At 38.4% G+C, this 27,789-nt stretch overlaps 3 protein-coding genes across 4 annotated transcripts; all 3 read left to right on the top strand.

Annotated features, from left to right (window-relative positions):
- The first annotated feature begins 432 nt into the window (after positions 1-432).
- On the top strand, positions 433-26,732 carry LOC141906791 (sodium-dependent phosphate transport protein 2B-like). Of its 2 annotated transcripts, none has more exons than XM_074796161.1 (8): positions 433-514; positions 2,618-2,820; positions 2,908-3,039; positions 3,162-3,305; positions 3,496-3,687; positions 4,321-4,439; positions 25,157-25,361; positions 25,696-26,732. In XM_074796161.1, the coding sequence occupies exons 2-8, from the start codon at positions 2,640-2,642 to the stop codon at positions 26,646-26,648; spliced, it is 1,926 nt and encodes a 641-aa protein (XP_074652262.1). In that variant the 5' UTR covers positions 433-514; positions 2,618-2,639; the 3' UTR covers positions 26,649-26,732. The 2 variants fall into 2 exon arrangements, with proteins under 2 accessions (XP_074652262.1, XP_074652263.1); XM_074796162.1 differs by lacking the exons at positions 25,157-25,361; positions 25,696-26,732 and adding exons at positions 5,232-5,346; positions 5,722-8,093.
- LOC141907080 (sodium-dependent phosphate transport protein 2B-like) lies at positions 11,680-17,256 on the top strand. The gene is made up of 8 exons (XM_074796651.1): positions 11,680-11,887; positions 12,441-12,825; positions 12,911-13,042; positions 13,165-13,308; positions 13,496-13,687; positions 15,131-15,249; positions 16,005-16,209; positions 16,316-17,256. The coding sequence occupies exons 2-8, from the start codon at positions 12,639-12,641 to the stop codon at positions 17,254-17,256; spliced, it is 1,920 nt and encodes a 639-aa protein (XP_074652752.1). The 5' UTR covers positions 11,680-11,887; positions 12,441-12,638.
- Positions 22,319-24,162, top strand: LOC141907079 (sodium-dependent phosphate transport protein 2B-like). Its single transcript, XM_074796650.1, has 5 exons — positions 22,319-22,475; positions 22,552-22,683; positions 22,806-22,949; positions 23,136-23,327; positions 24,035-24,162. Exons 1-5 carry the CDS (start codon positions 22,319-22,321, stop codon positions 24,160-24,162), a joined length of 753 nt encoding a protein of 250 aa, XP_074652751.1.
- Positions 26,733-27,789: the final 1,057 nt, after the last annotated feature.

The raw sequence follows: 27,789 nt of genomic DNA, 5'->3' as shown, positions 1-27,789 counted from the left end.
ATTTATGAAGATTTGGGTTTGGTATATATATATATATATATATATATATATATATAAATATATATATATATATATATATAAATATATATATATATATATATATATTTATATATATATATGGCGTTCATGGAATATTAATTGATGACTTTGAATTCATCGACCTTCACCACGACTCTCGACTCACTGATGACAACAGCGTGTTCTTCTTCAAAACTATAAATATAAGTAGGCCAATACACAATAGACTAAGATTTATGTCTAACTTTAATACGATTTTGAATAATGTGCTACTTCTAGTTCACTTGTGATATAGTCGAAAATAACATGGCACACTGGTGCTTAGGAGATATGTAGAAAAGCACGAACAAAAATTTTCAATGAAACGAGAAAAATATCCGATTGTTAATCATAGTCAATCGACCTAGAGCTCATTATGTCATTCGTTGAGATTGTGGAAAGTGGAAATAACCGGCTCTGTCCATAACGAAAAGCATCGGTCGTCGAATACGTAGAGGTGGGTGATGATAATGAATCATTATATATAGTGATAGATCGCCTCTTAAGATGAACTTCTCCAAAAAATAATCTAACAACTAGGCAATCTCATGGGATCTACTAACAACTGTACTGGTGGCTGCCAAAATTCGAACTCTTTCCCTCTCTACTGGTTTTCCAACTTAACTACTCTCTCCCTCTACCAAGTTTCAACCACGTGATCTCTCACTACCAAATTTAGTATGGTTTCTACAGAATCTGCTACCTCCATCAACCACTCTCCGTCTAGAAATATATTTCTAACCACCAACACTACATACCAAGTTTCTGAATCATATTTTCTGAATTATTCCCTTGGACTAAACTATTTTTTTTTCTTCGTTAGAACCAACTCTTCAAATTAAATAATTATTTTTATTTGTTTCCCCAGACGTTACCAATATTTATATCATTATTTTATTAACCCTAGTCAACTATCAATAGGCCTACCTGTAACTTATATATTAAGTTTTATATTTGGTAACATCAGGCCCGAGCCAAATTTGGCCCTTGTCTAATTAGAGAATTAGAGAGCGCGCTCACTCGATACTAAAAAATGTACAAGCAAAGCGAAGCGAGTCATTTCCGGAACCAGATGCAATTCAAATGCAATAATTTGTCCTGTGCTAGAATTTGGCTCGGGCCTGGACCGACGTTTTTGGTCGGGCCAAATTGGCTCCGGCCAAACAGGCACGGGTCCATATAGCACCCGTGTGAACAGTGTTGTTCCGGGCCTAATTTGGCACTGACTGTTCAAAAACGCTCGCGCGATTGTGGCCATACATTCCCGTAGTTTAGCGATTGAATATATCATTCAACACAAGAATAGATGACACTGCGGCCCAGTTTTGGTGACCATATTTTAAAATCTAACTTCGACGGTTTACTCAACAACATACGTCAAATATGAAATATTTCTGAGCTAATATAGGCCTATGTTTGTGTATCAACCACAATGCGCTTTGATCGTGAATCAATGTTAAAAATGTGTATTGCGTGTTCTTGGAAATTGAATGCAAATAAGTATGTTTTTTTCATAATGGTTTTTATGATTGTCGTACTCGTAATGACAGCCGCGTAACTCGGTAGACGGTATATCCAGGACTGAAAAATCACCAGTGACCTTTACCGTAAATTTCGTTTGCAACACAATTTAATGACCATTTTAGCTTGCGTCAATTCATAAAAATGATATATCGTATGACTTGTACTGTACTTAGGCCTATAACGTTTATACGTTCGAGGGTGTACGTGAACGCATCAAAAAAGAGAAAAGGTTACGTCATATGGTCCTTTATAAACTTCTCATTAAACCTTCGGGATTCTATTCCGTATCCTCGAGCTACAACCCACGAAATTGGGTATTCTTTCAGGTAAACTAGAATTTAACAACTTTCTTCATCTGAAACAGTCGTTAGTCTAATGTCTGAAAAAGTGCAATAACGACCACATGTCTTTGTTTACTATCATCCCTTGGAACCGAAAAAAATCTTGCCGTAATCTAGGCAGATACACGCGCAATGGGAGGCGACTTATGAGTCCTAGATATACAGTCGAACGCGTATAGCTCACACGGATTTTCAGAGTGCACGATTTATGACAGCATAAGAAAGACATCTAGCTTTCCCATTGAAATTTCAATGACTCTCTAATTTCAATAATTTCTCTTTATGACATGTTGTAATTTATTGTGGAAATAAAATTAGTATTTTTATTAGTATTATTATGAAAGTGTGCGTAAATCGCTGATTTTAGCCAACAAACAGAGTTATAGTTGGCTTAAAAATGAAAATAATTGATCGCAAACGTTTTTAGACGAAAGGTCCAACATAATTATGCATTTTGTATGGCGGCCAGGTATGCAAATGAGTGCCAGACCGCCAGCAGCAGGTAAACAAAGAATTTTCCAAAACATAATCACCCGTTGAAATAACTCGTTTGAAAAAAACGATTCTTCGAAATACCGCGCTATTAAAAGGTCGACCGTATTCTAGGTGAAAGTCGTGCATGCATGAAGTTTTTCTCAAGTTCTATGCTGACATTGGCATTCGCTTACGAAAATAGCGCAAGTTTTAATCTCTAGTTCTAGTGTTCATGAACCCAGTATGTCGTTCGATGATTCAGCGGCGGGTAATACCCAGAAAGGGCAAATCCGAAATGACGTCACTGTCAACATAGATAAGATGAAAAATGACGGAGATGCAAGAGAAGAATTGAGGAACGAAGAGACTAAAGTGGACCCGTGGGCGTTACCAGAACTGAAAGATACGTCAACACCATGGAGTGGTGGGCTACACATTTATATTAGATTTTCGTAAGTTAGAATTTATTAAACTATTTCCCTCAAATAAGTGTAAGTATTTTCGAATGTAGAATTGACGTGTGGTGGTAAATTTCATCGAGTATTTGTGGAGTATATTCTGAGGCTCGTCTTCCTGGTCGTTCTACTTTATCTGTTCATCTGCGCATTGGATTTTATGAGTTCGGCGTTCAAAATACTGGGAGGTATGTAATAATAGAATGATGTTAAGTGCCGTCAACGAAATACCAATTTCTATGATTATAAGCGAAGAATCAGTTACGTGGTCGATCTCTTGTACCAATAACATGTATTCGAAATTTTTCAGGCAAAGCGGCTGGGCGAGCATTCGCGGATAACGAACTATTAGCGAATCCTGTAGCGGGTTTAATGATTGGAGTACTGGCTACAGTACTAGTGCAGTCATCGTCGACATCAACTTCTATAGTCGTTACAATGGTCGCCAGTAAAAGTGCGTGCATTTATACCTTTATTATGCCATCTGTTCAAAAATTAATTTGTGCTATGTTTTCCTAATAAGCTTTTTATTTAAAAACGCATCAAAATTATATACCAATTTTTGTCGAACGATATTTCATATTGTAAGGTAATTTTGCTTCAACGTTCGTGTTTACATTAGAATTCTCGAAAAATCATTTCAGTTCTGTACGTCCGTCCAGCGATCCCAATCATCATGGGCGCCAACATTGGAACCAGTGTCACTAATACAATCGTTTCAATTGGACATATTTCTAATAAAGATGAATTTCGTCGCGCGTTCGCCGGCGCTACCGTCCATGACATGTTCAACTGGTTGAGCGTCATTATCCTATTGCCACTGGAGGCCGCTTCGGGTAGGTACCCGTTAATCAAATTAATCAAAACTGCAGTTACCTGCACTTGAACATGGCCAATATGACGTACAGTGACATCTATCCATAATTTCTCAAATTCGTTGAATGATAATTAGTAAAATCCACCTTGTGTACGCATGAGCCTAAAGATCATCTGACTTTATCAAGAGGAGTGATTTGCCTAATTTCTGATGAGGGAGGCTGAAAATCTAGATGAAAGTTCATTGAAAATGAACTAGATTTTGACAGGGTTGTTGCACTGATACGCGCGCCATCTAACGGGGTAGCTGGTGGCACAGTCCTCATTCATGTGACGTGACTCCGTGTTTTTTTGTCTATTCACCAGCAGGGCCCGGTTTTATAGACTGGTATTACCTTTAACCCAATGGGTAACTTAATTGAAAATGAATTGAGTTAGCCGGTCTCCAAGGCTACAGCCTTTATTAGTACTGCTTTTTTTATTTCACTTTTAAGTCAAAAATAACTAAAATCAAGCAGGATTTTGGATTGGACAATTTTCAAGCTGCAACGTTATTACTAATTTCTGGTTAAAAATGTGATGTACACGATCGGGAGCTAAAATGGCAGTGTTCTGTATACACGATAGAGAAATTATTTTCTGTCCAATTCTAGGCTATTTGTATCATTTGACGAAGGCCATCATCAACTCGATGGATCTTAGAACGTATACTTCCGGTAAAAAGGATCTCCTGAAGACGATCACTAAACCGTTTACGAGTATTGTCATACAGGTAAGCGCTCCCTAATATTGATTAAGAAATTACATTAAAAATGTAATGATATTAAATGAAGGACTGCTTTGAAGTAACAGTTAGCTCATACAAGAAATCAGAGGGAGGGAGGGAGAGAGAGAGAGGGGGAGGGGAGGGGGAGGGGGAGGGGGAGGGGAGGGGGAGGGGAGGGGAGGGGGAGGGGGAGGGAGGGGAGGGGAGGAGAGGGGAGGGGAGGGGGAGGGGGAGGGGAGGGGGAGGGGGAGGGGAAGGGGGAGGGGAGAGGGAGAGGGGGAGGGGGAGGGGGAGGGGGAGGGGGAGGAGGAGGGGAGGGGAGGGGGAGGGGGAGGGGGAGGGGGAGGGGAGGGAGAGGGAGAGGGAGAGGGAGAGGGAGAGGGAGAGGGAGAGGGAGAGGGAGAGGGAGAGGGAGAGGGAGAGGGAGAGGGAGAGGGAGAGGGAGAGGGAGAGGGAGAGGGAGAGGGAGAGGGAGAGGGAGAGGGAGAGGGAGATTAGAATTCGATGCAGCGCACTTTGCGTCCGCATTATTCAGTATTTGATGAATATAGTGACCGCTACGATGGATTTACTAATTACATTTGTCAGGGCCTATAGATAGATGTATTCCTGCCACACACTGCGCCACGTTGTGCTATCATTTCATCCTCTACGCAAAATACATGCGATTCTAAGAATCTAAATATCGATATGAAGGACGAAATATACCCCGTAAAATATGAACATAGTCAGTTCATCGCGTTACTTAGACCACTCGTAATTCCGCATTATGTAGTTTGATGATATTTTCAATTCTAGATCGACAAAAAGATCATCGAAAAGATCGCCAAAGGCGACGAAGAAGCCGAAAAGAAAAGTCTTATGAAAATTTGTGGCAAATACAACGAAACCATTGAAGTAGGACTCACTCGGTGTAAGTGTTTATGGGAAATGATGTCCAGGGTTGGAGATGTAGTTTCGAACTAGCTTAGTTCTCAATTCTATATGTTGACCCAATCGATCAAGCTTAAGCCCACGGCACAGGAAACACGGAAACGGCAAACGCGGAGACACTTTTTGGTTTTCGTATTTCCCTTTTCTTTGTGTCGTGTGCATTGGGCTTTAGATTACGTAATTTGAGAGACCATCTGAAAATTGGACGTATATCGTATTTTATTGTGTCGTAACTCGTTTGGAACTAACTAGGAATTGAAATTGACGTCGGATCCTCATATAGATTATTTTTGAACTATCTCTACCGGATCATTTCTCGAAAGATTTTAATTCATTATATTTCTTTTTTTTGCAGGTAAATACATGTTTATGAATGTTGCTGGAATCTGGGATGACAATATCATCGGAGCTATTTTGTTAGTTATTTCATTATTCCTACTGTGCCTTTGTTTGGTGTTAATTGTGAAGACTCTAAACGCTTTGCTCAAAGGCCGGATCGCCATAGTATTGAAGAAATTCGTGAACGCCGATTTCCCGGGAAAATGCTCGTTTTTAACTGGTTATTTGGCGATCTTGCTTGGCGCTGGATTAACGGTACTCGTGCAGAGCAGTAGCATATTTACATCGGCCTTGACCCCACTAGTCGGCGTCGGGGTGCTCTCATTGGATCGTATGTATCCTCTGACACTGGGGGCAAATATCGGTACAACCGCTACTGGACTGCTTGCATCATTGGCCTCAGATGGCAAACAGCTTCCTAATGCTATGCAAGTGGCCTTTTGTCATTTATTCTTCAACATCACAGGCATCATAATTTTCTACCCGATACCGTTTATGCGGAAGATACCAATTAACATGGCTAAGTTTCTGGGCATGCGTACTTCTAACTACAGATGGTTTCCGATCGTTTACTTAATATTTGTGTTTTTCCTATTACCGGGTGCAATTTTCGGACTTATCCTGATCGGCTGGCAGGCACTTGTAGGGGTTGGCGTCCCGATACTCGCGTTAGTAATTGCGATACTGATTATCAAATTGATTCAAGCCAAACGACCGAGCTGTTTACCTGCAAAGCTAAGGAACTGGAAATTTCTGCCGGAGTGCCTCCGTTCGTTGGCCCCAATAGATAGACTATTGGGGAAAATAATGTGCTGTTCCCGTTGCAAGGGAGACGAACAGGAGATTTATAAGGAGCCATTATCTGTGGGTGTGGATAACGTTGGCTTCCAAGGAAGTCAAGACACTTTGCCTGAGGCACATGGCAAAACGAATGGTATTTCTAACACGAAACTCTAACATTCAATATTTTTTTCTCAAGTCCATAAGGTAAGGGTGAATACAGACCATCTATATTGTCATCGGTATTCGGATTTTAGTATATTATTGTGTTGCGTATTTGGAAATATATATTCAATCAACCTTCATAGACGTATCGGATATAAACTAAAATGTGATAATAGCTACATGTGATATGATTTTCCAATGTAATGTATAGCAAGATGCATTTTCACAGTTGCGAAGGGGAACGTCGCTCGATGGCGATTAACAAACGGACAGCCGATGTAGAGAATATTCAATATAAATGTTTCATTCTTGATTAAAAGTTATATAAGGCTCAAAATGTAGTCCCAAAATTAACTTTTTTTCCATATTAAAAATAATTTGTAATAAAATCCCTGGCTTCATTTAGCCTCGGATATACGCAATTCATAGACCTAAACTCAATTCATAATGCAGGCCTATACATAATATAAAAAATACATAAAGATCTTTATGTAAAACCTAGTAATACGTATAAGGGATAATCTGTAATTCAATGTAACTCGCTGTAATCAAGGTGTAATAATATGTAATAGCTGTAATAACCAGATAAAACCTAGTAATATTTTGCATAAATCTGTAATTCAATGTAATTCGCTGTAATCGAAGTGTTATAAGTTCAAATGTAAAAAGTCAGACTGACATCCACCTCGGTCGAAAATCATACAATTTCCCTGCAGTGTTCAGAACGTTGCGTATCACATCTAGTTTTCTTCACACGAGGAACGTGAGCTGTCTGCCTACTAATTACGAGTATAAACATATAGGGTGAATTTTGGTTTTCGTAGCTAGTCGACTAGTGGTCGAAACTGATAACCGAACGCGCTATAGTTCGGTCGTAACGTATTTCACAGCGTCGGCCATCTTGGAGGTAGGTCAAAACTACAGCGGCCGTGCTGAATCCATTTCCGGATCATAGTTACGACTAACTGACATTCGGTTTCATTTAGTTCGACTTAAGTCGACTAACTCCGATAACCGAAGTTGGACCCTGGCTGCTCCCTACGTTACCGGGCAGAATGAAACGGCTGATTTATGGGGAGGAAATGCTTTTGAACACACGGTATTGTACGTGTATATTAGAAGGATTACCAATATCTATAGAACATATAAATTGTACCTAAACGTGACAATAAAGTTAGTTTTATTGTTTTGTATCTTATTGTACCATGTCAAAGAAAGAATTTCAACCATTGGCAATTCGATTCAATGGAATTATGTTATATCATGTCATAATTGTATATACATGTACCTTTCTACAATATGCCCAGGACGCATCGTGCATACGATGTTGCTTATGTTGCATCTGAAATGAACATATCAGTGTACCCCTTCCATATCATGGGTTGGTTTATCTTTTGTAACAATCTAACAAACAATGTGTAAATGTACGAATATATTTCACTGATACGAGTTTTTGAGTTGTAAATTCCTTTATACCCGCGTCATTTCATCACCTCTAATCACTAGTGACGCCGACCAATTCAAGTCAGTCGGATTGACGCTGGATGCATTGTTTGAACGTATGCGGTTACATCATATTTTACTTAGATGAAAATATACGTCTCGCTGATACGAAAAAAGATCGTCATTTTGATGTCTCATTCATGTGTCCTTCCGCGACCATGTTAACGCGCGTAGTAGTAGTCATAATGGTAACAGGTAACACCGGGGAATGCTCGCTAGGTATTAATTCCCTAAAATTTGATTTCATAGCAAAACTCAACAAACAACTACTGCAATATTCTTATGTTCCATTTTCATTTAAGTTTTATACTCTAGCTTGAAAGAAAATAAAACTAAGGGGAACTTGGGGGATTTTTACCTTGTGGAATTTTTACCGGGGGTATTATTATCTACATTCAGTCATAATACCCCTTTTAAATGGATAAAGCTATTTTATCTACTATTACTATTCTCTATTCATGAATTGAATTACATTTGAAAATTACATGGTCGATATACGTATTATATCCCGACTTAAAAAAATACAAAGCAAACATTTTACGTGGCGTTTCAGTTTAGATTGCATGCAATGGGCCATATTCCCTTTTCGTCTTCATAAAGCGCAAATATTTCGAATTCCGAACGCGAGACTATTGTAGCACTGCCCGGTGTTATGAAAGAAGCACGTTCTAAATATAGAATTTTAAAGGGCATAGTGCACATAGTCTTGGCTTGATCTCTATTCTTAAAACGAGAGAAAATAACTGGTTTCATGAAAGTTTTACGAGTACTTTTTAGGGCCTGTACTATCACAAGACTTGCGTTCATGGAATATTATTAATCGATGGCTTCGAATTCTTCGACCTTCACCCCGAATTTCGATTCACTGATGACAACAGCGTGATCGTCTTCAAAATTAGATATTACTAGGCCAATATACAATAGACTGAGATTTCACCTAATCCGAAGCATCTTTAAGCCACACAGCTACAAATCCGAAACACGATACGTAATTGTATGGTGTTTTTACGTTTCGATGATTCGGTTTTCAACTCTTACACATCGAAACTAATTTAAATTTTACGGCAAATTCAATTCAATTCAATTCAAAAGTTTATAGCTCAACAAAATACATTTTTTTGCGCAGAGCAGATAAATACGAAAATAAGAAAACAATACATGAAAATAACAGGCTTAGGTGTACATAATTCGCAGTGAGAAAACATCACGATCATGTTGCTATATGTTATATTATAAAAGACCATGCCTTTTCTTATATAGTTAACAAGAGACAAACGCGTCTTACCAGAGGAATTCAACAGGTTTTGAAATTTTCCTTCGCTAGGGTCCCTCCTATAGTATTCTTTTATGTAGGTCTGTCTAATATTTTCCAAAAAGGGTATTTTCCAAGATGAAGTGGTATTCATCACAAACAACAGCAAGCTGGCATTTCGTGCACAGTCTATCCTCCCTTGGGATACGTTGGTATCTACCAACTTTTATAGATAGGGTATGGTTAGAGCAACGAAACCTGCAAAATGATATTCTTAAATCACAAGGGAGATCAGTTAATATTTTTCAAAACCCCATACTGTTTGAATATTCTATAAGAGTCAGCGACGGTACTTTCACTAATTCTAAATATATTGATCTTATCAATAACGTGTTCCGTGTTTCGGAGCAAGGCACACAGCCGCGGAACAACAGCCACGCTTTTTGTGCACGCTAGACTATGGTAGCGAAATTTGACGATTTCAACAATATCTCCTATTCTAACTTGCATCGGTATTTGAAACGCGTATATTTTTGGGGGCATTATTGGCTCACATTGCACCGTATTGCTACGTCTTATAATCATGTCAGTATTTGTTTGGTACCGATATGAGAAAGCTACGGAAGCCCCTAGGTGACATACGGGATAGTTTTTTTTTTTCACAATTTCAACTTATCGAGTCGAATTTCGACATCATAAGTCGAAATTGTGAAAAAATTATCTCGTATGTCCCCTAGGGGCTTTCGTAGAAAGCGGTTTGCTGGTTAAGGAAGTATTTTCGCAAATTTTTTCGCACGTGTAGTACATATATTGAACCTGTTGGCTATACAAAACTTTTTACATTTAAAATGAATGCGTGCGTAGTCTAATACGTGAGTTACACAATAAATCGACGTAATGATTACTGGAAGGATTCCAATATGTATAGCCCTCTTATTGCTTTGGCGTAAAGCGCGTCCTTTACGTAATAACAGAATAATGTGTATCGATTGAGCTGCTGGCGGTACCCGGCAGAGCCGCGTTCGGGCCACCACTATAGTTAGACCGTTCAAAATGGGTCCCGTATCTGGAACGGGCCGAGTTTGGAACGGACGAAACCAACCCAATCGGTGGCGAATAAAAGATATATTTCTCGAGATCACGGGGGAATATTTTTGAACGATTTTTGAGCGATCTAAAAAAAAAGATTTTCAGTTGCCTATCAGCGCTCGGGCATTTCAACGACTGTTAGACAGCTCTCAAGCATGCCAGTAGTGCAGTTTGTGCAGCCACCTTCGACTAGTTCGCCATCTAGCGGACAATTAGGTCAGTAGGTCAGTCACTTGGTGAGGTGTGAGGCGATGTGTAACGTTTGAAGGGTTACTTTCCTGCCTCCAGGTCAAGGTATATCGACGTACATGAGAATGTACAATTTTAATTAGATCGTTTAAAGGAATGACATATCTAAATCAAAAGATATTTTTCTAATTCAGTTAAATCATAATCATTAAAACATAATTTTCGTTGATTCATCTATTTGAAAATCTAGTTTTGAATAACATCAAGTTTGTATCTAAAATATACAAAATCAGATTCAAAAATGAGGAGTAGAATGATGAGTAACTAATTGATGATATCGTAAATAATTACATTTACAAGTGTAAGAAGGGGTCGCTGGAATCGGTACAACATGGAATAAACCAATCATAGACAAACTACAACATGGAATAAACCAAATTGGTCAATTTCCATGTTGTGCATTCCATGTTATACTAATTCAGCAATAAGTATATAGAAATGTATATAAAAAATGTTTCACATTAGAGGTTGAAGTAGAATACAATAGAAAATATGAAAAATCTAATTTATAGCCACAATTACCATTTTTTTATGTTTGATTCTTTAATTTTGTTTGACTTCTCGTTTGATTAATGGCGTCTGAAAAGGATTTCTTCGAATAAGCACGCTATAAAAAGGCGCCATGACCTTAGAGTGGAGATAAGTATACCAAGTATATAGAGTTTTTCTAAGATTTATCCGTGTTGACATTGGCACTGCAGGTTTTACTTGTAGTTTTTTTTTATCAAACGAGCATGACGTCCGGTGATGCGGTAGGGAATTCTCTGAAAGTGACCTAAATGGAAATGACGTCAAATTTGCAGAAGGATACAACAATACCGTGGAGTGGTGGGCTACATTTATTTGAGATTTTTATGAGTTAAATTCGATCAAAATTTCCCTTAATTTACGTCTAGGTATTTTCAATTGTAGAATTGACGTGTTGTGGCAAATATCATCGAGTATTTGTGGAGTATATTCTGAGGCCCGTCCTTCTGATCGTTCTACTGTTCATCTATGCATTGGATTTTGTGAGTTCGGCGTGGGGTGTGTATTTGCGAATGTTAAGTGCCGTCAACAAAATGCGAATTTCTATGATCTGAATTAAGTGAAGAATTAGTTACGTGGTCGATCTTTTTTTTCGTCTGTACATTGGATTTAAAAGGTAACAAAGATTAACATTTCCAAAAAAAAATTTGCATATCCTGACGACTATTTTAATGGAGCTATTTAAAAAGCCCGTTTGTGCATAAACCTCGATGTGCCTCGGACATGAATTGATGTCGTAAATAAGTTTATTCTTGGAAATGCTTCAATGCAAGTAATTGCTTGATATTGGTTTTTAAGATTTCTAAGATTTTCGCACTCGCTAATGAGACCGCCTAGCTCGCAAGTACTTCTTCGTCGATTTTCTCGTCAGAATTCCACTGACTTAGAGATATACGTACATTTTAAGCGTGGAATCTAAAGCGAAGATTCTTTAAGCCCACAATAAAAGATCGCATAGGATGGACATATTTCCATTGAAACTTCAAAATGTGTGCATAAGAAATCGCTGATTTTGCCAACACAGATGTGTTACAGTTGGGCTTAATTGTGTATTCATAAAAAATCATACGCAAGCGATTTCGAAAACATTGATTGCAATTTTTTACTATTCGGTTGAAAGACTCGCCATAAATGGACTCATAGCTATGCTTTTTATGAACTTTTAACAGGAACGGAAGACAATGAGAAGTAAGAAAAAACGCGACAACTCGTTTGATTGCAAAAAGCACTTATTGAACGATATTTTAGAAGGCCGTGACCTTATATTTGGTGGAGATCACCTTGAAAAGCAAATGTATAGAATTTTTCTGTGTTGACGTTGGTACTGCCGGTTTTGCTGGTTTATTCCGTAGTTTTTAGAACCGACTATGACGTCCGATGAATCGGCCGGGAACACTCTGAAAGGGGACCTAAATGGAAATGACGTAACTGTTCAGCTAGAACAGATGAGGAACGAAGAAGATGTACGAGAGGAATTCAAAAACTATTCACAGGAAACACAAGTGGACCCGTGGGCGTTACCAGAACTGACGGATACAACAACACCATGGAGTGGTGGGCTACATTTATTTGAGATTTCCATAAGTTAAATTTTATCAAACTGTTTCCCTCAAATAAGTGTAAGTATTTTCGAATGTAGAATTGACGCGTGGTGGTAAATTTCATCGAGTATTTGTGGAGTATATTCTGAGGCTCGTCTTCCTGGTCGTTCTACTTTATCTGTTCATCTGCGCATTGGATTTTATGAGTTCGGCGTTCAAAATACTGGGAGGTATGTAATAATAGAATGATGTTAAGTGCCGTCAACGAAATACCAATTTCTATGATTATAAGCGAAGAATCAGTTACGTGGTCGATCTCTTGTACCAATGACATGTATTCGAAATGTTTCAGGCAAAGCGGCTGGGCGAGCATTCGCAGATAACGAACTATTAGCGAATCCTGTAGCGGGTTTGATAATAGGAGTACTGGCTACAGTACTAGTGCAGTCATCGTCGACATCAACTTCTATAGTCGTTACAATGGTCGCCAGTAAAAGTGCGTTCATTCATACCTTTATTATGCCATCTGTTCAAAATCAATTTGTGTTATGTTTCTTAATCAGCTTTTTATTTAAAAACGCATCAAAATTATATACTAATTTTTGTCGAACGATATTTCATATTGTAAGGTAATTTTGCTTCAACGTTCGTTTTACATTAGAATTCTCCAAAAATCATTTCAGTTATGTACGTCCGTACAGCGATCCCAATCATCATGGGCGCCAACATTGGAACCAGTGTCACTAATACAATCGTTTCGATTGGACATATTTCTAATAAAGATGAATTTCGTCGTGCATTCGCCGGCGCTACTGTCCATGACATGTTCAACTGGCTGTGCGTCATAATTCTATTGCCGCTGGAGGCCGCTACGGGTAGGTGCCCCTTAAACACAGCAGTTTAAAGACAACATTTACCCAAGCCCGTGCCGAGTCGGGGTTCGGGTGTAGTGAACGAACCCCCTTGAATTTTCAAAGTGCCCTTAAAAAGTCAGCGCCAAGGAATCCTGGTCAAGATTTTCAAGAAATTTGGACATAACTTTCATTTCTTTGAAACATTTAATTTTTGCACCTTGTCAATTTTTCAAACCATCGCTGCATCTGTTAGAAGGCACATGTTCCAGCAGCAGGGACACATGAATCAAAATGGGCCACTGTTCGTTCATTTCTAAACTTTGTCCCTTTTCACGGTGAAAAAGTGCCCTTTTTCTTGAAATAGAACTACCCCTCATAAAGCTGGGCACGGGCCTGTTACCCACAAATGGAATTTGACCAATATCGCGCACATTGGCGTCACACAAAGAACCTATATAGAGGAAATTGACCTCACGCCAAAACGTGATTTCCTACGTCAAACGCAAGCAGTTTGTTGAAGTGAAAGGTCGCAGTTTCCCGCCATTCGACGAACAATCGTGTGTCGTCCATGTTTTACCTATGTACATACCCAGGAAGAAAGCCACTAAATATTTGGATGGATATATGAAAGCTGTGGGTACTGGAGTGTGTAATGGGTAGTGTAGTGTGATCTGTGTGCATTTGTGGCCGGCACACAGATCACATTGTTCATTGGGGTTTAGTCCAGGACTCGCGAGATTTTCAACAACACGGAAGTAACGTGTAATAAATGATGACTTGAATTGCATGACTACCTACCACCCCTCATTATTGTTGGAAAAGTAAACGTTCCGCACTGACTAAAAAATTAGTAATAATAATTAATAACATTTTAGAAATGGCCGGAATTTTAACTTAGGTTCTATCTCATTTTTATTTTACAATTGCGATTGGTATAAATTTTTCTTAAACGGCCGTTAAGGCTTCATGTTTCGTCTGCAATTCACTGCAAATAGTTACGCAACTACGCACATTTCAGTGTTTTTGGCAGCTGTACACTCAATCGGCACCGTTCGTGACTAGCTTCACTGCGGCTAATTAACATCGCCATATCACATCATCAACTTATATTGTGCCTTAAAACCCTAACAGCCGAAATAATTGAAATGCACACACGATTTCTATCATTGAAAATTGAGAGAGTGGCCGTGTTTGTGTTCTGCTGCTTCGCGTAAATCCCGCGCGGTGGCGCCACCGATCGGAGTGGGGCCGATACGTCCAGGGCTACACCTTACTAGTACTCAGCTACTTTTCTTTACTAATAATTAAAAAAAAAACTTAAATCAAGCGAGATTTTGGATTGAAAAATTTTCACATTGCACCGTAATTTCTAATTTCTGGTTAAATGGAACGTTACGTTCTGACACTGAGAATGGCATTATTTTTTCATGTGCAATACAGAAATGAATTTTCGTCCGATTTTAGGTTACTTGTATCATTTGACGAAGGCCATCATCAACTCGATGGATCTTAGAACGTACACTTCCGGTAAAAAGGATCTTCTGAAAACGATCACTAACCCGTTTACAAGTATTGTAATACAGGTACACACTCGCAAAAATTCATATACGTATAAGTAAAAATTCAGTCTAAAATCTAGTTTACGCCATATCTTAATCTCAAATCTAAAACATCATGTTGAAAATGTAATTATTAAAGCTATGCAATGTGACATGTTCGTCGTGATATTGTATTTTTGCTGTTTTGAGAAAACTGTTTTACAGTTGCTAGCCGCCATTTTGTTAGGATACTTTTGTCCTGTTTTGTTGTGTCATTTTTTTACTCGTTTTTTTAAATCCATTTGTGATGCGTGTTTTATCATATTTCATTGGTCTGTGGATAGATTTTAACATTTTTAGTAAAATTCAAACCCTGTGAATCTTTAGTTTTCATTTATGCAATATTCATTTCTAAAATTTGCAACAATGTGACATGAGAGCGATATAAAAACCTATGTCTAGTTTTTGCTGCGCGCATAAAAATGCAGGGTACTCAACACCTGAAGTTATGTTTTTTTTCAAAGTAATTTTTCAAAAAATTCCAACATTTCAGAAACTGTTTGCATAAACGCCCCCTTTGCTCGCACTACTTGTTGTATTATTACAAGATCTTATGTTAACATACTATCATTATTTCATTTATATATCACTATATCATAACTTGTTGGAATTCTATCCGACAATAAATAATCATAATAATAATGATAAAGAATAAATGTGGTAAAAATGTAAAATATTACAAACAATTGACACACAGGCCTTTCATTTAAGGCTGCTACAACATTTGCTGATAATTTCAGATTGACAAAAAGATCATCGAAAAGATCGCTAAAGGCGACAAAGAAGCCGAAGAGAAAAGTCTAATGAAAATTTGGTGCAAATACACCGTCACTCATTATATGGTGGGAGAAAAACGGTTTAATGTTACCGTAATAGACGGTGTTAATGTTACTACGAACTTCACAAAAATAGTTAATAAAACCATGAAAGCAGGACTCACTCGCTGTAAGTGGTATTCGAAGTAATCTACTTGGGACTACATTCTTTTTTTCTATGAATACTTCATCAATTTAAAGCTATTTATCAAAACCATCAATTTTTCTCCTTCCAGGTAAATACATGTTTATGAATGTAGCTGGAATCTGGGGTGACAATGTTGTCGGAGCTATTTTGTTAGTTATTTCATTATTGCTTCTGTGCATTTGTTTGGTGTTGATTGTGAAAACTTTAAACGCTCTGCTCAAAGGCCGGATCGCGATATCATTGAAGAAATTCGTGAACGCTGATTTCCCGGGAAAATGCTCGTTTTTAACTGGTTATTTGGCAATGTTGCTTGGCGCTGGATTAACGGTACTCGTGCAGAGCAGTAGCATATTTACATCGGCCTTGACCCCACTAGTCGGCGTCGGGGTGCTCTCATTGGATCGTATGTATCCTTTGACGCTGGGAGCAAATATCGGTACAACCGCTACTGGACTGCTTGCATCATTGGCCTCAGATGGCGACCAGCTTCCTAATGCTATGCAAGTGGCCTTTTGTCATTTATTCTTCAACATCACGGGCATCATAATTTTCTACCCGATACCGTTTATACGGAAGCTACCTATTAACATGGCTAAGTTTCTGGGCATGCGTACTTCTAACTACAGATGGTTTCCGATTGTTTACTTAATATTTGTGTTTTTCCTATTACCGGGTGCAATTTTCGGACTCTCCCTGATCGGCTGGCAGGCACTTGTAGGGGTTGGCGTCCCGATACTCGCGTTAGTAATTGTGATACTGACTATCAAATTGATTCAAGCCAAACGACCGAGCTGTTTACCTGCAAAGCTTAGGAACTGGAAATTTCTGCCGGAGTGTCTTCGTTCGTTGGCCCCAATAGATAGACTATTGGGGAAAATCATGTGCTGTTCCCGTTACAAGGGAGACGAACCGATGAAATATAAGGAGCCACTATCTGTGGGTGTGGATAACGTTGGCTTCCAAGGAAGTCAAGATACCTTGCCTGAGGCAGATGGCAAAATGAATGTTATTTCTAACACGAAACTCTAAAATTTTACATTTTCCACTAGTCCATACGGTTAGCTGACTGAATAATGGCCATATATATTGTAGAAACATAGGCCTACTGTATTTGGAATAAATAAAAATAACGTTGGCTTCCAAAGAAGTCATGATAGCTTGCTTGTACTAATATCATTAGCCGCGATCACACGAGTATTTTTGGCCCCGGCCAAAATTTGGCCCAGAACAACTGTTCAGACTGGTGCCAAGTGGAGACGTACGGAGACGATTTGGCCAGGGCCAAATTGGCACGGATCAGGCTCGGGCCAAATCTGGCCCGTGCATAACTAGAGAGCGCGTTCACACGCAAACCATTCACTCGATACTAAACAATGCTCAAAAAAGCGAAGTGGATCATTTCCGGTGCCAGTTGCAATTTAAACGCAATCATTTGTCTGGTGCTAAAATTTGGCTCGGTCCTGGTCCGGCGATTTCGGTCGGGCCAAACTTGGCCCATTTAGCAGACATGTGAACAGTGTTGTCCCGTACCAAATTTGGCCCGGGCCAAAAATGCTCGTGTGATCGCGGCTAAAGTCATAATAGATACATGCGAAAGTTTGCGATTTCAACGTAATCAGATTAATATTTTTCCATTTCATTTTTAAAGATTTATTTGAAATTAGTCTCATCGGTTCATACGCGCATTTTATTGGAGCAATATTTATCTCTTTGAATCCTAGTATCTATTATTCAAAACCAGGGTGAAAATTAGCCATTGCAAGTTTGGAACGCAGAGATGTGAGCCGTCTGTCTACTAATTTGCATTAATTATGCTTACTGTGCGATAGACCACCCAGAAGCAAATAGTTACCTGGTTAGGCGGCTATTTGACCGGGAGGGGAATTATAGTAACTGTAATGAAAATAAGTGCTTTTTTACGTTTACTAACGTGAAATGTGTAACATGTATCATCTATTTGATCAAGCAAATATAAATTGATCCGCAACAGACAATATTTGATTTTCCTACAATATGCCGAGGATGGTAACAGGTTAAAATCCCCCCTGATAGAAATCCCCCAAAATTTGATTTCACAACAAAATTCAATAAAATACCTCAATATTCTTATGTTGAAAAACTTTAATAGTTTTCAAAAATTTCAAATTTTCCGTGGTGTTTTTCACAATATTCACCTCGCCCTATTCACCAAGCTAAGTGCATTAAAAATGATATCATTCTGTGACTTTTAGCAAGCAACATGCATAAAATATTATGTTATCGAAAATATCGATGAAGAATATAGAGTTTTAATCAAGATGAATTTTTGAGCAATTAGTGTTGGAATCAATTTTTTTACAGTGAGTGTTGCATTTTCTATAGTTATGCTGCAAATCATATACCAGGTAGCGCCACCACCACCAGTTTTTTGTTTTGGCCTAATCGCGCTGTTATTTATATATCATGAATTGTTTTTACGTTACGGCCCGAATCGTCCGCCATACGATATGGGCGATATTTTTTTTCGTCTTCATAAAATGCCGAAATATTTCGAATTCCGAACGCGAAGACTATTGTAGCACTGCCGCGGAGACCGTGAGATAACCGAGTGTTATTCTGTACAAGTACTATCGTAATGACAAATGGAAGTATCATTATAATGACGAATCTAATGCCCGCATTTCATTGGAATATTTTCCAAACAACTGGCCGAGAAATGAGCGGCCGGGTTGCGCGCTATTGATTTATTCGGAAGTTCAAAAACGACTTTCATCTACAGACGCACCTACGTTTAAAACGTAGAATAACCTTGTATGTATCGGCCTTATGCAAACACTTAGTTGTGGTTATATATTTTGTATCGGGAATTAAGAAACACGAGAGAGGGTTTAGCTAAGTGTTTAGCAGAAGCGGCGAATGTGCGTTTTATGGCTCTAACTCGAAAGCACACGTTACGATGATCATCACCGATTGGAAATACAGAACAAATCGAAAGAGTAACGACTCAATTAGCAGCTTGGAACAACAAAACTGTAGTTACTTAACTTTACACACAGACTGGGAAAAACTGGGACATGAAAATCGACATAAAGCAAAGGCAACGAGTAGTTACGTGATAACGAGACAAGCAATAATTATGACACGGATCGACAAACATTGGAGTAATCATTCAAAAGAACAAACTGTCTCAAACGACTAAGAGTAATTACGCAAAGACACAAAATAAATATAAAGGAAATGTGAGATGTAGGTGAAATATGTACAACAATTATCAATGACGTTTAGCTTTGATACAGATACATTTGTCAACGAAACTTCATACAAGTCTCTAAGGTCGTCTGGTATTCAGACTTAGTACGCAAGTTGTACGGGAAAGGAGATTCGTAGAGGAGCCGGGTTAACCGGTTGTAGAATAAATACAACGAGACTAGTAAAACTTCAAAGTGGAACTATTTTATTTGACGTACAAGCCTTCGCTACTTGCATATAGTAGCTGCATCAGGTGAACCAAAGAATGAGGTAAGCATATTCTGAGTACATAAGATTTTAACAGGTTGAGGTACGTAGAAACTTAGAATTTATTTATTTCTTCAAAGTAATTATAATACTTGTATGACAACCTTTCATTGATTTTACATCTCAAAATGTACATACATATCTTTTACATTTAAGTAGCCCCAAGAAGCAATTCACGTCCCTTAAATATCTGTCGGAGAAATTTTCCAATACGCTTTAAGAGATTGTTGGATGTTGTGTTCATCAAATCTATGAATTTATGAATGCTCGGATTATTCCAATAGTATTGGGGAAGGAAATTGCTTCTTGGGGTGTTATAGTGAATACAGCATAGTAAAACGTGGTATTCGTCTTCGATTTGATTCGAGTTACAGCTACACAAACGGTTTTCGCGTGGGATCCGTGGCCTGGTCCATCTACCACTTAGGTCCATCTACCACATCATAAGGTCGTGGCTTCCACAGCGGAATTTACTGAAAGCAGTTACTAAACTAGTGTCATTAATATCAAGGTATTTCTCGTAGGTAAAGGATGACTTTAAATGCTTATAGGTATAACATTTGGGGCTGGTTTCAATAGAGTGAGCCCAGTTTTGGATAAATTGGTCTTTGAGTCTTTGTTCGACAAGTTTTATAAGAAAGGTGGCATTTCCTGCATCCTGTGAAATCCAAGACCTAAATTATTAAATAAATCACGCATTTTGGATGCCAAGTTAGATGTGAGAGGGTTGTTATTAATCTGGTTCAGGAGTAATTGGTAGCTTTTGTGGAGCAGCGTCGAGTGTGGGGCTTTCAGTATTTTCAGCCAGAATTTGGTAGCAGAAATTTGAGCATGAATATACAGCGGGAAACGACCAAGTTCTCCGTAAACCATAACATTAGGAGTACTACTGCGGACACGAAGCAAATATTTGCAAAATTTTAAATGTATAGACTCAATAGCGTTAAGGTTATCAAAAGCCCATATTGGACTACTATAAACTAATACAGACTTGACTAGAGAATCAAATATCTAGTTTAACCTTAGGAGATAGAGAAGTCAGCATTCAGCAGGTACTTTTTCAGCGAGAAGAAGGCTCGCGATCATTGATCAGCAAGTGGCTGCTGTGTGTTTACCATATTTGATATCATAAGACCCAGATACTTGAAAACCGAGACTTCATCTAGTGCGATGCCGTTATAGTTACAAGCTAGAGCATTTCTGGTATTTCTTCTTAGTCCTATTTTCATAACTTTGGTCTTTTCAGTATTACATTGAATCTCATCTTTGTACAATATTCAAATAAAATGTCCATACATCGCTGTAGAGCTTCAGGGGATTCTGCTAGAATAACAGTGTCATCTGCGTATAAGAGGATATAGAGTTTAAAAAGTTGCAAATCGATCTCTGTGTGACCATTATCAATGAAATATTGCTCCATGTCGTTGATATATAAATTAAATAATACAGGGGAGATGCATTCGCCTTGTCTGACCCCGATGGTACATTTAAAGAAACTGGATATAAACCCGTTATTTTTTACACACGATTCGTTGTTGGCGTACATAGACTTTATAATATTATATACCTTACCAGTAATACCAGCTTCTAGTAATTTTTTGAGAATATCATGGTTTATTGAATCAAAAGCTTTGGAAAAATCCACAAACCCTAGACAGGCGTTCTTTTTGTTGTTCTTTACACCATAGTCAGAAAGCAAGCGTGCTAGCTAGTAGACCAACAGAACTAGTCCACTTGGCCAGTGGTTATACAGCCTGTGCTATATGCGTAACACTACTGTTTATATCCTCAAGATGAAGTATATGATTCGGTGAACACATTGTTTGCCATGAGCTCAATTCCTAAGATTAAAGATAATTGGGTTTCATGATAGTTCTAGGAAATCTGCGAGTAGTTTTCATATTTCATTATCGGCACGTTTTAATGAAATATCAATTGATGACTTTTAATTCCTTGACCTTCATACGCCTGTCGTTTTGGTAACGAGGGAAATCCCAAATTGATTCAGCCAAAAATGAAAAGTCTAGAGTAAAAGGATATATATTTCAAGTAATGTTTCGGCGAAATATCAGTTACCATCATCAGGCGTACTGGAATGAAATTAACTGAATATTTATCCAAGAATCAGATAAAAGTACTAAGTGAGCCACTAAATTGAAATACAGGTTATATTATATTACGAACAACATTAGAAGGAAACAAACGGTCGTATTGACCCTATTGGCTATACAAAACTTCTGCATTAAACATGAATGTCTGCATATATTCTAATACGTAAGTTTGACATCAAATCGACGTAATGATTATTGGAAGAATTCCAATATGCTTCTGAGCCCTACTTCACTGTGTTTTGCATAAAACATGTCCTTTACGCGATTGTGGAATAATGCATATTGATCGAACTGAGCTTATGTACTTATCTGGACGAGCACCGGTGGCCAACTTTATTTTTTTCTCAAAGCGAAAACATCGGTTAAAAACCTATTTCAGGAATCATTTCACATATCGAACCAGAGCCGAGACTTACTTCCAGTGACAAGAAAGAAATGTTCATGTTCAATGAATTGAATTCGTGTCTTACATTAGCTTGGCGAGTATGATTGCGGAAGACGTCCTGAATGGAAAAGAACAAGATGTCAGTGAGCAGGAAAAACGTCGCGAAGAAGGAAATGCATCGGACAACGATTTGAAAGAAACACATGTTGATCTGTGGGCGTTACCAGAACTGGAGGACACGTCGACACCATGGAGTGGTAGAATTTATTTTCTTAATTTAGTCTAACTCGTTTCCTAAGTTACGCACACCTGTATTGTATCTCCATTTTGTAGAATTGAGATGTGGTGGTAAATTTCATCGAGTATTTGTGGAGTATATTCTGAGGCTCGTCTTCCTGGTCGTTCTACTTTATCTGTTCATCTGCGCATTGGATTTTATGAGTTCGGCGTTCAAAATACTGGGAGGTATGTAATAATAGAATGATGTTAAGTGCCGTCAACGAAATACCAATTTCTATGATTATAAGCGAAGAATCAGTTACGTGGTCGATCTCTTGTACCAATAACATGTATTCGAAATTTTTCAGGCAAAGCGGCTGGGCGAGCATTCGCGGATAACGAACTATTAGCGAATCCTGTAGCGGGTTTAATGATTGGAGTACTGGCTACAGTACTAGTGCAGTCATCGTCGACATCAACTTCTATAGTCGTTACAATGGTCGCCAGTAAAAGTGCGTGCATTTATACCTTTATTTTACCACCTGTTCAAAATTAATTCCTATTATAAAAGTTTCTTCGTCAATTTTCATTTGAAAGATGTATCAACTCTATAAACCAATTTCTATCGCTTTTACGATGTAAGGTAATATTGCTTCAACGTTCGTGTTTACATTAACATTCTTCAAAAATCATTTCAGTTCTGTACGTCCGTACAGCGATCCCAATCATCATGGGCGCCAACATTGGAACCAGTGTCACTAATACAATCGTTTCAATTGGACATATTTCTAATAAAGATGAATTTCGTCGCGCGTTCGCCGGCGCTACCGTCCATGACATGTTCAACTGGTTGAGCGTCATTATCCTATTGCCTCTGGAGGCCGCTTCAGGTAACATGCCGTACAACGCTGGTATATGTATATCTAAAATCCAACTCCTCAATATTTGCCAAATCCATTCAGCTAGGGTAAATGTATATGAATAGTATATGGTATATTGCGAATAACGTGGAATAAATTCAACCTTGCAAGTATCCAAAACATTTGATCTATTATATATGTACTATTATGCAAATATGATGCATAAAAAGTGGCTACGTAGTACATCGATGCAGTCTCATTATCATGTGCTTTAAAGTCTTTGCGTTCCGTTTTGTGTATATGGGTATGATATCGTATCTTGTAAAATTAATTCTATGTTTACAATCAAGAAGCCAAAATCGAAATATCGAAACGTTGAAAAATTTATTTTCAAAAATCCGAATTTTCTATTTTCCAGTACAAACCGTTAACAAAAAACGATATTGACAATTCCTTGATGATAATTCGAATTTTGAGATTAATTTCAACGTCTCAATGTGTGTTTCAACTATTCGGCTTCTGTGGGAAATTAATGACTTATATGTCTCCAAGTAATATACCAATGGCGCGAGTGCTACATGGTTATTTCATCTTAGGCTCGTCGCGCAAAATTGACGTAGTTGTTACCTGGATTAGTCATCTAGAAGCCTGACCCAACATTTCACCCTCGACATCTGAGCGTCCTCGTGCCATGCAAAATCTGCAGATTAACATTCGTCTTTTTTAATCTATACCAGGTTACGTGTATTACTTGACGAAAGCTATCATCGACTCGATGGATCTGAGAACGTACACTTCCGGTAAAAAAGATCTCCTGAAAACGATCACTAAACCGTTTACAAGTATTGTAATACAGGTAAATTGAAGATGGTTGACTCGGGGGGCCATTTTTCAGAGTTAGATAAAAGTAAAAACATAGTTTTTTTTAGCGAAAAGCCATGACGATTTTTTTTACCTAAACAGACGTTTGTTGTGGCGTATTTATTTACTCGAAAATTTGGCTGAATCGAATCACCCACGCGCGAGCCAAATTCGACGCAGCGCACTTTGCATCCGCATTATTCAGTATTTGATGAATATAGTCACCGCTACGATGGATTCACTAACTACATGTGACAGGGCCTATATACGCCTATTTCAATTTCATTCTCTTCTAATTGACCTTATTCGTTCATTCTGATTTGTTTTTTATTTATGTAAACAATAAAGTGGTAAATTTGATAGACCAATTGACAGGCAACTTGAAACGTAAAATTTTAAATAACATCCTATTATCAGCCCCACCTTTGATATTATATATTGTTGACCTTCGACAGTACCACCATTCTGCATATGTACTGAACCGTTAAATGAGATACAGATGTTTAGATGCAGCATCGCTAGAGCAACAGCAATTGTTGTTACAACGGCGTAAGTAATGTCTTACAACCGTCTCGTGAAGCAGCAAACCCGACAAAATACGAAATAATTCCTAACGACGCTCCCACCTCCTAATGGTATATAGTAGAATCACAAATTAAGTTTCGAACCTTTTGAAATGAAAAGTGATAATGTGGTTCCGACAAGACACTAAACGATTTGGGGATTCAGAGTTTCCTCTTAGATCAGATTGTTCTTTATTGCTCCAAATTATACATACATTTTCGAGCACAAAAACAAAAGATAGATGTTTTCCTGCTCCACTGTGCGCCACGTTGTGCTATTTTTTCGTCCTCTACGCAAAAATGCAAGCGATTCTAAGAATCTAAATATCGATATGAAGGACGAAATATACCCCGTAAAATATGAACATATTCAGTCCATCGCGTTACTTAGACCACTCGTAATTCCGCATTATGTAGTTTGATATTTTCAATTAGATCGACAAAAAGATCATCGAAAAGATCGCCAAAGGCGACGAAGAAGCCGAAAAGAAAAGTCTTATGAAAACTTGGTGCAAATACAACGTCACGCAGTATACGGTGGAAGAGGAACGGTTCAATGTTACCGAAATAAACGGTCTGAACGTTACTACGAACTTCACGGAAACAGTCACTAAACGCATGAAAGTAGGACTCGCTCGGTGTAAGTGTTTATGGGAAATGATGTCCTGGGTTGGAGATGTAGTTTCGAACTAGCTTAGTTCTCAATTCTATATGTTGACCCAGTCGATCAAGCTTAAGCCCACGGCACATTTCGCATTTCCCTTTTCCTCTGTGTCGTGTGCATTGGGCTTTAGATTACGTAATTTGAGAGACCATCTGAAATTTGGACGTATATCGTATTTTTTGTGTCTTTACTCGTTTGGAACTAACTAGGAATTGAAATTGACGTCGGATCTTCATATAGATCATTTTTGAACTATCTCTACCGGATCATTTCTCGAAAGAGTTTAATTCATCATATTTCTTTATTGCAGGTAAATACATGTTTATGAATGTTGCTGGAATCTGGGATGACAATATTATCGGAGCAATTTTGTTAGTTATTTCGTTATTCCTGTTGTGCCTTTGTTTGGTGTTGATTGTGAAGACTCTAAACGCTCTGCTCAAAGGCCGGATCGCCATAGCATTGAAGAAATTCGTGAACGCTGATTTCCCGGGAAAATGCTCGTTTTTAACTGGTTATTTGGCGATTTTGCTTGGCGCTGGATTAACGGTACTCGTGCAGAGCAGTAGCATATTTACATCGGCCTTGACCCCACTAGTCGGCGTCGGGGTACTCTCATTGGATCGTATGTATCCTTTGACGCTGGGAGCAAATATCGGTACAACCGCTACTGGACTGCTTGCATCATTGGCCTCAGATGGCGACCAGCTTCCTAATGCTATGCAAGTGGCCTTTTGCCATTTATTCTTCAACATCACAGGCATCATAATTTTCTACCCGATACCGTTTATGCGGAAATTACCGATTAACATGGCTAAGTTCCTGGGCATGCGCACTTGTAACTACAGATGGTTTCCGATTGTTTACTTAATATTTATGTTTTTCCTATTACCGGGTGCAATTTTCGGACTCTCCCTGATCGGCTGGCAGGCACTTGTAGGGGTTGGCGTCCCGATACTCGCGTTAGTAATTGCGATATTGATTATCAAATTGATTCAAGCCAAACGACCGAGCTGTTTACCGGTAACGCTAAAAAACTGGAAATTTCTGCCGGAGTGCCTTCGTTCATTGGCCCCAATAGATAGATTTTTCGGGAACATTGTTAGGGTCTTCAAGTGCCGTTCTTGTAGCTGCAAGGATGAAGAACATGCCTACAACATGCGTTCGCCATCGGAAGGCGTTATGAACCGTGGTCTCCATGATAGTATAAATACCATGTCTGTGCCGGATAGCGACGCAAACGGCACCTTTACACAATTCTAATTTATATTCTCTGGAGTAGAATATTGTTTGTGAAAAGATACTTTTGTCACAATTAATCTCATTGTATTTTATGCAGTGTTAACGTTAACGAAATAAACTGAAAAAAAATTGAATTTTGACTCGATTTTTCTTTCGTATTGCCGCCTGTAACAAGTAGTTGATCAACGCAAACGAGATCTAAAATGGAAGGAATCGCAGTAATTCCGGCTTCAAATTCAACTGTATGAGGAAATATTCGTGCGAGCGTTAGACATTGCCTAATATGCCTGTGATGAAAATTTGAATAATCACCCCTGGATACAGGTTCACACGAAAGTATACTAAAATGTTGATTTAACTGCTACTGGCCACTTCAGGTTTTCATTGCCGGCGGCATTTCGAACTTAACTGTTCGAACTTAACCTAATTAAACTTTTTTTTTTCTAAAACTGGACCCTATGGCCTACTAATGATTGTAGGTTTTTTAATTGATGCCAGACTAAAATGAAAGTACACCCATCATGACAATTTTGGAAACTTAATTATCTACTAAGCTAAAGCCCTTTTTTAGACACAATTTCTTCACGGGGAACGTTCTTCAGTACGTCATACACGACTTTAGTCTAAGTCGAAATCCAGATTATACATTCCAGTCTTTTTGACGACAGATTAGCAATATGCGGATATGTTTGTCGCGTCTGGTTTCCATGAAAGCCAGCGTTTTTCACCCCTCGTCAACAAACTGTCAACTACATCCAGGATATTCTCGACAGAAATAATTACAGTTTATCAAAGCATCGTATATCTAACCGAATCTATCAATCTCTTTAATTCCAACAAATTTGATCGTTGTATATATATGTAAAGTGCGCAATACGCAATTCTAGTCATTTCGCCCGTCGAAAATCGCCCGCTGTCGCAAGCGGCTCCCCGCTGCGATGTATAGAGAAAGAAAAACTAGTTCTCATGAAAATCCAACATGTGCGCAAGTATATTGTGTAATGAATAAAAGAGCCACGGTCCTATAAACAAAGAAGGTAAATTGTAAAGATATCTATCGTTAAAATTTCGAAGATATTTTCAATTAAATGAACACGATTATCTTTCTACTTCGTTTAGAAATAGATCTTCTATGAACATTAGTTTGTATTACGTAACATAT

This window comes from Tubulanus polymorphus, chromosome 6 (genome assembly GCF_964204645.1).
Source record: "Tubulanus polymorphus chromosome 6, tnTubPoly1.2, whole genome shotgun sequence".
Taxonomy (NCBI): domain Eukaryota; kingdom Metazoa; phylum Nemertea; class Palaeonemertea; order Tubulaniformes; family Tubulanidae; genus Tubulanus; species Tubulanus polymorphus.
The sequence above is the reverse complement of the archived record's forward strand: the minus strand, read 5'-3'. Positions and strand labels throughout refer to the sequence as shown.

Coding starts and splice junctions, on each gene's coding strand:
- LOC141906791 (XM_074796161.1), top strand. CDS start 2,640: ATGTCGTTCGATGATTCAGCGGCGGGTAATACCCAGAAAGGGCAAATC. Junction 3,306..3,495: donor TACAATGGTCGCCAGTAAAA/GTGCGTGCATTT, acceptor AAATCATTTCAG/TTCTGTACGTCCGTCCAGCG. Junction 25,362..25,695: donor GAAAGTAGGACTCGCTCGGT/GTAAGTGTTTAT, acceptor TCTTTATTGCAG/GTAAATACATGTTTATGAAT.
- LOC141907080 (XM_074796651.1), top strand. CDS start 12,639: ATGACGTCCGATGAATCGGCCGGGAACACTCTGAAAGGGGACCTAAAT. Junction 12,826..12,910: donor TACAACAACACCATGGAGTG/GTGGGCTACATT, acceptor TTTCGAATGTAG/AATTGACGCGTGGTGGTAAA. Junction 16,210..16,315: donor GAAAGCAGGACTCACTCGCT/GTAAGTGGTATT, acceptor TTCTCCTTCCAG/GTAAATACATGTTTATGAAT.
- LOC141907079 (XM_074796650.1), top strand. CDS start 22,319: ATGATTGCGGAAGACGTCCTGAATGGAAAAGAACAAGATGTCAGTGAG. Junction 22,684..22,805: donor GGCGTTCAAAATACTGGGAG/GTATGTAATAAT, acceptor GAAATTTTTCAG/GCAAAGCGGCTGGGCGAGCA. Junction 22,950..23,135: donor TACAATGGTCGCCAGTAAAA/GTGCGTGCATTT, acceptor AAATCATTTCAG/TTCTGTACGTCCGTACAGCG.